General features: G+C 36.4%; 1 protein-coding gene across 2 annotated transcripts in view; it reads right to left on the reverse strand.

Annotated features, from left to right (window-relative positions):
* The window catches only part of LOC129263662 (nuclear pore complex protein Nup160-like), a 51,993-nt gene extending 40,969 nt beyond the window's left edge, over positions 1-11,024 (reverse strand). For both annotated transcript variants that reach the window (XR_010293950.1, XM_064101238.1), the window contains exons 1-6: positions 10,919-11,024; positions 7,005-7,116; positions 6,148-6,355; positions 4,875-5,106; positions 3,016-3,094; positions 1,959-2,073 (exon numbers count right to left, since the gene is read on the reverse strand). Coding sequence is in view for 1 of the 2 variants with exons in the window: in XM_064101238.1 (XP_063957308.1) it covers positions 1,959-2,073; positions 3,016-3,094; positions 4,875-5,106; positions 6,148-6,355; positions 7,005-7,116; positions 10,919-11,000 (828 nt within the window). In the remaining variant the exon portion in view is untranslated. The remainder of the gene's footprint in view (positions 1-1,958; positions 2,074-3,015; positions 3,095-4,874; positions 5,107-6,147; positions 6,356-7,004; positions 7,117-10,918) is intronic.
* Between the last annotated feature and the right edge of the window lie 294 nt (positions 11,025-11,318).

Here is an 11,318-nt window from a genome sequence, read left to right on the forward strand (position 1 = left end):
TGTGAAAACAGAAAAATCAAAGAAACAGATCAACAAAAGTTTGAGAAAAATCGGACAAATAATGAGAAATTTATGAGCATTTGAATATTGTGATCACTAATGCTATGGAGATCCTCACATTGGCAATGCGACAAAGATGTGTGATGTCCCTTGTGAACATCTCTTCCCATTACTTTAGTATATATTTCACTTAAATTGCCTCTTTTATCACATCTATTAGTAGATCATGTGTTTTTTCTATAGGAGGGCATGTAATACAGATTTTTAAAGAATACATCATGGATAAAGAGTTTGTATCACCATAAGAAAAAGCAAAAAGAGACATTTTGGGGGAATTTTATAGTCCATCAAAGGGAAATTTGTTCACATGTGACATCACACATCCTTGTCGCATTGCCAATGGGAGGATCTCCATAGCATTAGTGATTGCAATATTCAAATACTCATAACTTTCTCATTGTTTGTCCGATTTTTCTCAAACTTCCGTTGATCTGTTTCTTTGATTTTTCTTTTTCGACACAAGCCAACTTATTCCAAAGGTTTCATTCCCCTTTAAAAAAATGATGATCATTTATACATGTATAAACTGCAGGATGCACAATTGATTCAAAGAATTGCATTTTTATGATTATTAACAGGGTAAAGAAATGCCTTGGTACTAGGGACAAGGAAATAAAAATTAACAAATTTAGATAAAGAATAGTCCACTAGATCAAGTTTAATAGAAACCAAACAAAATACCAACAACATACTGATGATAAAAAAACAGACAAATCCTTAACCCTAACTAGGCCGGGCTTTTTTGGCTGTTCTGTGGCCGGGGGGGGGGGAGGGGGTGGTTGATTCAACCCCCCCTGAGATCTCGGCCGCCGATCGCGCCGCAAAAATTTGCACGCTGGTAGTGTGCGATGTAATCTACAAGGCTGTATGTAAAATTTTCCAAAATAAAGAGATTTTATTTTATATGAATTAATTATGCTAATTTATGCATAAATCATACTTTTTGCTCTAATTCACTAAATAAAGCTCCTAGAATGCTAATTTTTGGTAAAAATATTTTTTGTAGCATTCGTAACAATCGCAATTGAAAAAAACTTTGGTTTGGAAATCAATTTCTTATGTATTTTATTATTTTATGAATTTCTTATGTATTTCTGTGTTTTTCAACCTTTTGTTTTTCTTTGTTTTTTTCACCAGATTTATTGCACAACCTGTTTGAAGCATAATTATGCTAAAATCAATTGCTTTCAGCTGTTTAAAGTAAAAATAATCATATCTTTATGAATAAGATGAGAAAACTCAATTTGCATTGACTTTGTACACAAAATCACGTTTTGGAACAATTTTTGGTCTGACATGCACTTACAAAACGTTGCATAATTTCGGAACCGCGTACCCAGGCGTCGTAATTTGGTCTCTAAAGATGCGCGAGACTTAAATGTATAAACTCTGCGAGTGGCGCGGTCAAAAATTTCGCGCGGCGGAATGATCACAGAAAATGTTGAGGGGGGTGGTTGATTCAAACCCCCCCCCCCCGGCCATTTTAGGGTTAAGTTGTTTAAAGAAATAGTACAACCATGGTATTAATTTGTGTGAAAAGGGGGAAAATATCCCCTTGGATGGTTTTTAGATACAGGTTTTACTATTGGACCAGAACCTGTCTATCTATAGACAAAATCTGCTTATAAAGACCATTTTTTTTCCTTGGAAGTTGGATGGTTTCTTTAATGGTTCCATGACATTTGCTCCGGCGACAATTGAGCCACTGTAGATTCCACACTCAAATGGAATGACCAACATCTCACCCTGGATGTAACACTATACCCAGTCCTAAACCAAACATAAAACCCTATTGCAACCCTAACCCTACAACTTAGATGAAATAAATCCTGGAGCACTTATTGCAGGGGGAAATGCCATGTCATCTTTATACATATATATATGTTTGAATGTTTTACCTTGCAGGACCAGATCCTTAGTTTGTGATCCCGACAAACGCAGAAAGCCATCATATCCTGGCCTAGAGGGCGGACGGCTACACTCTGGGCTAGGTAGATAGCATCCTGGTCTCTCCTGAGAATATAGAAAAAGAGATGATCATTTTGATGTTGATGATGCTGATGATGATGGTGATGATTATAGTGATGATGATGTTGATGATGCTGATTATGCTGCTGCTGATGATGATGGTGATGATGATGATGTGATGATAATGATGATGATGATGGTGGTGATGATGATGATCATCATCATGACAATTATGATGATGTGATGATAATGATGATGATGGTGATGGTAGTGATGATGATGGTGGTGATGATGGTGATGATGATGATGATGATGATGATGCTGATGATGGTGGTGATAATAATGATGATGGTGATGAGAATGATGATGATGACAATAATAACAATATCTATTTTTTTTAAAGAATAACTAAAAATATTCATAACGAAATGACAACAACTTTGCTACTACAAATCAGACATTCATTCAAACAACAGTTTTCAAATCTGATGATGGTGGTGATGATGATGATGGTGACAATAATGATGATGATGATGCTGATGATGATGATGTTGATGATTATGATGATGGTGGCATTGAATGATGATGATGAATGATGATAATGATGATGATGATGATGAATGATGATGATTATAATGATGATTATGATTATGATGATGTGGCGATGAAAATGATGATGATGATGATGATGATGATGATAATGATAATGGTGATGATAATGATAATGATGATGATGATGGCAATAATGATGACGATGGTGATGATAATGATGGTGATGATGACAATAACAATTAAAACAATGACAATAGTATAATACCAGTAATAACAATATATTCTTTTAAAAAAGAATAACTAAAATAGTAATAATGAAATGACATTCATTCAAACAACAGTTCTCAAATCTCAATACCTTAAAAATACTGGTAGTGCCTTGCAAACTACTTCAATAAATGCTATAATGAAAATGAAAACGAACAACCTACATACCTGATGGAGACTGGAACTAGTCCTGTCCATAAACGCTCCATAATAGAAGATTCCTTGACTTCATTTTGTGTAGTAATACCTAGGGTTAGGGTCAAAGTTCAAGATATTGTTGAGGGAATGACAATTCATCAGGATAATTTGTAAGTGAAAATTTGTAAGCAAAATTTGATGCCAATATCGCGACATGGACCATCTCACTGTTTGAAGGTCTAAATCATCATATGAATACTTATGTTCAAATCTGTGACTTTGCTACCATCCTTATTAGAATAAAGGCGAAATGAATATCTAGTCGTAATGACGTCATTACTTGAAACCAATTTGGCCTTTACTCCAAAATAAAGGCTTGCAATCATCCAAACTTGTTACTTTAGTATTCACAAGAATAATTTGAACCTAAAATATAGAGATACTTTTCATTCCCATTTACAGAAATCAGCAAAATGCAATTTGTTCCAAAATTCGGTCATAGACAAGACGTAAGGTGTCCGGAGGCCAATAGTAAGGACCATGTTGATCCAAATTTTGTTGCCAATTTATAAAACATATATATATAATCAATTTATTGCCAATTTGATGAGTGGGCAACTCACGTTCCATCTACCCTACGTTTTGTCTCATCCAACATGATCTAATAGAGGTTCATCTATTAACCATTTGGTCTAATTGCCATTTAGCCCATATATCATTTGGTCTAATTTCCAGTTAGGCCTTACCCATTTTGTCTAATTCCACTTGGTCTAATACTAACTGGTCTATGTGTTGAGATCAAATGTTTAATAATAATAGCGCATTTTTATATCGCACTTTTCCCAGAATGGCTCAAAGCACTTTACAGCATATTACCCCGGTCATTGGATTCATTTCAATCCCGCACGAAAAGTGCACAATTTCCACTCCCTGGGGACCATTCCTTGCATTCATCGCAGCCTCATAATGCCGCTGGCAAATTCAAACTACAATAACTTTCGCATCCTTCCGGGTACCCATTTAGCACCTTTGTCGAGAGTGGCAAAGTGGGGATTAACGCCTTGCCAAAGGATGCTAGACCACAGTGGGATTTAAACACACGACCCTCTGTTTACAAGGTGAGAGTCAGAACCACTACACCATGGCTCTTCCTTTATAATAATAGTTACACTGGTGATGCCTTATCGAGCGCACACACCGTCCTGAGACGCTCATTGCGCTAGTCTAGCAACAGTTCTTTTGAATACATACACAACTATAAATATAAATGAAGTCAACAAAGAGATCTTATATAAGTTACTACAAGTACAAAAGGGTACATAATTAAACAAAAAAATTAGTTTTGCATCACACACTAGAATTCCTAACTACATCCTGGTGGGGCCTGGTGCCCCAAATGAACCAAATTTTCATTTGACGGAGTAAAAAATAATTAGTATATAATTAAAATGGAAATTAGACCAAATGAGCACTAGATTAAATAAATGACTTAGATTAAGTAGCTATTTGACCAAGTGCAGTGTAGACCTAATGGCAATTGGACCAAAGTCATAAAACCAAAAGAGTTTAGGCTTTAGCCCAGGCCATGTGTTATTATTAATCTATCTGAGAAGCAGACCTACCGCTTTAGACCAAGTAAATATATACACACTTATTCCCCCTAAAGAAAAAAAAATAAATGAAATAAATGAATACATAAATAAATGAATGAATGAATAAATAAATAAAAAAGAATATATAAACAAATAAATGAATAAATAAATAAATAAATACATACATACATAAAATATATAAATAAACAAATAAAGTAAATGAATAAAAAGTTTCAAAAAGATACAAAAATCATGAAACCAATGTATTTTTCCCAATTTACAGAAGATAGTGATTACCCCTTAAGCCTAGAGGAGCCATCTTGACTAGTACCAGACTTCCAGTCCTAACGGAGAGCGCAAACCAGGCCTCGCCATCAGCAGTTAACCAAGACCCACAGGCCTGGAACTCATAGGTCTGCGACCCACTCTGAACGATCTCATGCATATTGGATGCATCACGGAAGTTTGTCACGGAAGCGTCGGCGAAGATAGAGGCAAGGTCGGAGCCTGAGAGTTGAGCGTTGGCGTCCTGGTGATTGGGAGTTAGAGAGAAAGCTATTCAATGCATCAATTCATGAAATTGCTAAAATGAATCATAGTTCGCAAATTAGATTAGCCTTGTCCCAAAGCTGGGATGATCCATTACTATCCCACTCATTGGCTTCTGGTCTCTTTAACATTTTCATCTTGTTCAATGATGAACTAAATGAAATCATTTTCAGCTATTACTTGCCTCTTAGAACAAAGCTTATCAATTGATTGCAATAATTATTTTTATAATCAATTACATTATGAAAAAATCAATATTAAATGAACATAGTGATGTGTACCACCACGAGTGAATGGGTCTCATTAATAAACAATGAGAAATTAATTTTAACTATCAATGAAACGATTGATCATTAAGCAATGTGTAGCTGGATCTTGCTTGTAAAATAGTAAACTGTAGACTGATAATAATAATAATAATGGTATATTCACCCAGGGTAGCCACTTCAGTTCTGAAACCTGTTCTCCCAGCGGGCCCTGCTATTATTATTACCCGACCTAGACAGCTGGCAGCCGTCTGTTTCGAGGAGTTTTATAACATTAAAAAAAAAAAATTATTTCTCCTCGTACACAGACGGCTCGCTATCGTGCAGCCACCATTAGGGGGTTTACAATGCAAAATCCCCCCGACGGGGCACATTGATTTTTGTCTTTATTTCATAAAAATATATAAAAAGAACTGTACCAAAATAACGATTATTATTCTGTTTTGGCCCGAAATGCACCACAATGGGGAGAAATAAACTGAAAAGGTGAAAAAACATTGACTTACTTCGGCTGTCGCGCAACTTCACTTCCCTGTTTTATCCGAACTTAATACATAAACATATGGCCATTGAGTCCCCTGTACAGATCGAGCTAGAACTTCGGTCTCTGTATTTGGTGAGTGGAGCCAACGCGAGTTCAGCGGAACAACCAACATAACAGAGACCGAAGCTTTTGGTCTATACCCGACCAAGCAAGGCTACCGATTCTAATCACTGTGTATCAGGGTCATCAACACTTTTCATAAGTACCTTACCTGTCTTGTCAGCTTGTTGGGGTGCGGGAACGGAAGACGGTGGACTGATGTGAACGTAGCGATGAGAATCACCACGTGTGAATGGGTCTCGTGAATTGACACCCGCGGGATGATGGGAGAACCCTGGAAGTTGAGCCGCAAAGCGTTGCCATGGAGATTGTGGTTCAGGGAGCTCTCGACCAGCTCGACGCGATTCTGGGACGTACGCCTGGTGGGTTATGAATTACAGTAACGGTTAAACAGAGATAACGGTACACGTGAGATTTATACCATGGTCACATTTGTTCTACGGCGGCCGTACGGCGAGTCGAAAACAGCCGTTTTTACATTTTTTGTCCAACTACATATAGGTGGTTTGAATCAAAATTAATAAAACGGCTGTTTTCGACTCGCCTTACGGCTGCCGTAGAACAAATGTGACCAAGGTATTACCCTGCACCTATAAGAGATGGATGTTCTGGCATATTTTGCCAGTGAACCCTGAGTTGCGACATGTGTTTTGATCTGACCATTCAAGAAAATCTTGATTTAAAAAAATCTATCATCAGTCCCATTTGGCTTATTTCATGCATGTACAGTGAATTTAGAATTGTGACGAAGCCCAAGTAAGCCTGACTGCAACTTAAATGTTTTGATGGTTACACAACATTTGTTCTGGTAACAATTGCTCTGGGCTTTATTTCGTCTAAGATATAGGGTTAGGGTTTTATGTTTAATAGGTTTAGGATAGGGTATAGTGTAAAATCAAGGGTTGAAGTTGGTCATTCAGTTACTGTGTGGAATTCTCAGCATATCATTGTCGCTGGAGCAAATACCATGGAACCGTTTGATCTGAGCATTCAAGAAAAAGTTCTTACCAATAAATAAATCTATTGGCAGTTACACTGTTGACCTTGTGGCTGTCCTTGTAAGTGAACCCTCCGGCGCTATCAGCGACATTGACATCTTGTAGGACACCTTGTGTGCCGCCTGAATGATCACAAACACAAGACAAATTTCTAATATTAAGAGGATAAAATTCTTGGAACAAGTCAGCTCGTTAAAAACAGAAAAATTAAAGAATAATGAAAGTGTGAGAAAATTTGACAATAAATGAATATGGAGCCCAAATTTACTCTTCAATATCTAATTGATTATGCACCTGAGTTTACAATTGTAGCAAACATCAGGCATCAGGATTGCCCTCTTTTTCGACTTTTGATTTCAGCATCATTGAGAAAACACTAAGAACAATTGCAAAAGGAAACAAGATGCAGTTTGACCAATTTCATGTCTTATTTTCTAACTAACATGAAAAGAGTAACCTGCCTGAAATCCGACATGTTAAGCTTTTCTGCAATATTTTTTTTGTTCTAAAATCATGTATTTTCATAAAATGAAATTTGCATCAAAGCAATGTTTCTTAAATATCTATATAATTAATATCTATTATTATAATAATAATAATAATAATAATATAGGGTATTTATATTGCGCACATATCCACCTTGTTAGGTGCTCAAGGCGCTCCTATATTACCTGGCTAAGCTAGGCGTTCATAGCGCACACAGCTTTTTAAGTATCACTTCCTACCGGTACCCATTTACCTCACCTGGGTTGAGTGCAGCACACTATGGATCAGTTTCTTGCTGAAGGAAATTACGCCATGGCTGGGATTCGAACCCACGACCCTCTGTTTCAAAGTCCGAAGACTAATCCACTGGGCCAAGACGCTCCACATTATCTATTAGTGCAAGGTTCATTCTCAACTTCCATCTCAATATTTCACATATGATCTTAAATAAATTTGCGAGAAGTTCACGAAATGAACTTGAAACAAAACCACATGCAGATTTCCATGATTTTTTTTTCATTTTTAGCTTCTTTTTTTTTCAGTGACCCGGCTTCTTGATTCTGAAAAATAAGGCTAAGCCGCCGCAAGTATTTTGGGTGCAAATTTTATGCAACACACTGTCACACATCTGCCTTGTCTGCACAGTGCACACCACATCATCATCGTTGTACGGAAGAAGTAGGTAGTCCTGTAATGCTTCCGATCATTCCTTCGAGATTTCTTAAACTGGTCTTTAAAACAACTAAACGTGTGTGGAGGGCGGATATTTATGGGAGAATTTGGTGCATGGAGGACCAGTGTTTGTCCAGTCTAGTTCTGAAAATGTTTAAAGTGGATGCCGAGATTATAGAAGAAGGAAGACTGTTCCAGGAGTCAATCACTCTCTGACTAAAGCTGTTTTTCCTTAGCGATGAGTTGCTTCTTTATTTGTACAGCTTCATGTGATGACCTCGAGTGCTACTTTGGCCTACGGGTGTGAAGAAGAGATCTGGATCAAAGTCTACCAGTCCATTCATAATTCTATAAACTTCAATCATATCACCTCTGATTCTTCTGTAATGTAGAGAGAACATGTTGAGTTCCTTCAGTCTTGTTTCATAAGTCAACTTATTACTTAGTTAAGTTCAATTTCAAGCTTATTCATTTACAGTCAATGACAAAAATGTCACGAGTCATGAAAAAAAGTTTAAAATAAAATCATAGACTCTTAATTTTTGTCTAGACTAAAGAAAATGAAGAGAACCAAAAAAAAAAAAAAAGACGTCATCATCATGAAATTTGAAATAGACATTAGATTAAATCTTAATTATTGTGCAGAAGTTCATAAGGCCCCAGTATAAATGCATTCAAATCAAATCTAGAGAAGGCCTGGAAAACCAAGATTTAATTGTTTCGACCCCGACAATGACAATATTCTTATATAACGTTAGATCTAATCTAACTCGTCCAAACTCAGTCACACTAACACTTATAACAGACCACTCTAGGCGACACCCCGATACTTACCCGTGTTAATAAACTGGGACTCCACTCACGCGCATTTGGGCCGCCCTAGCTTAGAACTAAGCATTGATATGACTTAACAAAATATATCTACAAGGTATGTATAATCTATTTACTACTTTGATAATGTTTAAACGGTACTCACCAGTTCTTTTGATGTATTTTCTCCAGAATTCCCACGGATTTGTCCCAAATCTTGCGACAAACCACGTCGCGGTAGACAGCTGTACATTCTTTTTTATTTATAAATAGAGCGCCCCTTACGATAGTTGTTAACAACGCGGCCAAATCGTTAGGTTTTTTGCACTGTGTCCAAGGCGTTTTTATTTTGTTTGATTTTTTATTTTTTAATAAATATTTTGTTAAATAGCGATTTTTACGTGAAATATTAAATTTATATCACAAAATATTTTTAATTGTAGAGATATATATAATATCATGCAATAATTTATTCTATATATATTTTATAATAAAATTTATAATTGTTGCGGTCTTTAAAAAAGGATAGTCGATAGATCAGGTGATGACTACACGTATCACGTGATCTGAAAATCAGCTTCATACCGCTTTGATTGCACTCGACGGTGACCGGACTGACTGCCAAGAAAAGATCGAAAAAGGACTCAAATGTAAGTTTCCCTTTATTTTATTAAATGTTAAGTAGGAATAGGATGATATTTAATGGGCAATCTTTTAATAAATGATAAACAAACGAGGAAAAAACTCGTATTTAGGGAGTAATATCATACTTGGGTGCAGGAAACAGGAACGGTTCTACTTCTAACCTGTTTTTAACGCATTGTCGCCTATGAGGTCCATACATGCTAATGTTTGGACCTCATTGGTACTAGGAGTGTAACACTAACAGTAGGGTGTCTGAAGCCACACTGAAAAGTGTCAGCATAAAACAGGCTGATTTAGGGGAAAATATGGCACATTTTTTCGGGGAAGTTCAGGCTATTAGAAAAATGTGATCTGAATTGATTATTAACTTGTGTTTGGCATGTATGGAAAGAGAAAATTCAGGGGCTTCTTTTGACAGTAAGGACAAGTTTATATGATCATTTTAAATAAGGATTTAGAGATAAATTGCAAACCCTTATTTTTGTGTGTGTTGAGATTGCCATTTCTCCATGCGTTTTCTATGGGAAAATGAAATTTTTGTTTTGCACAATTTTTTTCACTTTGTCGCAATTTTTCATTGTGATCTGGTTTCCAAATCTTTATAAAAATCATACCATCAGATAGAGCATAAAAAATCCTATTGGACTCTTTATGGACAAGTTTTTGGCATTAATAATAAATTTATAACAGCTCTCGGAAGCTAAAAATTTGGATTTGTGTGTGTCCATTTCTTAACTACACAGTCTATGGCAGAGAAATGCTGAAAATTTACCTAATTTCATTCTTCTTTTTTGCAGCCAATAATTGGAATTTTTTCAAAAATGTTACATTTCTGTCAGTCTGAAGGTCATTTCTCTTCAAATTCACAAAGAAAATGTGATATTTTCTTGAAATAAGAAAAATATTTTTTTTCTCCAGACACCCTACTAACAGACTAACGTCTTAACGAACGATAAAATTGTTGAGTTCAACTGAGGACAAGTTCAAAGATGCAGAGGGGCTAATAAATAAGTCTTCTATACTTAATGCCCAACATCACGGTAAATCAAGGTAAATCAAACTCATTACACTACCATGTTCATGATCATCAGACATCCCATCACATTCATGAATCATCATCCCCGCCCTCAGCTCAGCCAGCATAAATATACTCGTGTGGGACAAGGGCAAAAAGGCCGTGTGTATCGGCATGGTCCACAAGTCACAACTTAATCAGTGTACAAACCCGATTACGACGTCAAAAAACATATATTCACGCCATTTCACACTTACAGCTATTTCTATAAAGGAGGAATTATTATTGTACAATACCTGAATTTATTGTAAGATCTTTCCAACGGTGTGTTTCTCCTCTCAAAATCAGAATCTCTTGAAAAGATGTGGAGAGCGCCATGTTAGATTTCGCGCCTGCGTTGGGACGGCGTTGTTGTTGTTGTTGTCGGACGCCGGACGTACGTCGGGGGTTTAGTGGGGGAGTTTTGCCACTTTCATGATATAATTATGAAGCGGCAGAGGAAGAGGGAGGAGGATGAGGAGAGGCAGCCAGAGAAGGAGAAGAAGAAGAAGAAGAAGAAGGAGAAGAAGAAAAAAAAAGGAGGAGGAGGAAATTGCACATATAGGCCCAGTCTGTAGCGACTTGACTATATCTGCATACCTAATCTATTTATTCTTTTCCTTATATACCTTTATACCACATTTTTCATATTTTATA

This window comes from Lytechinus pictus, chromosome 6, assembly GCF_037042905.1.
Source record: "Lytechinus pictus isolate F3 Inbred chromosome 6, Lp3.0, whole genome shotgun sequence".
NCBI lineage: Eukaryota > Metazoa > Echinodermata > Echinoidea > Temnopleuroida > Toxopneustidae > Lytechinus > Lytechinus pictus.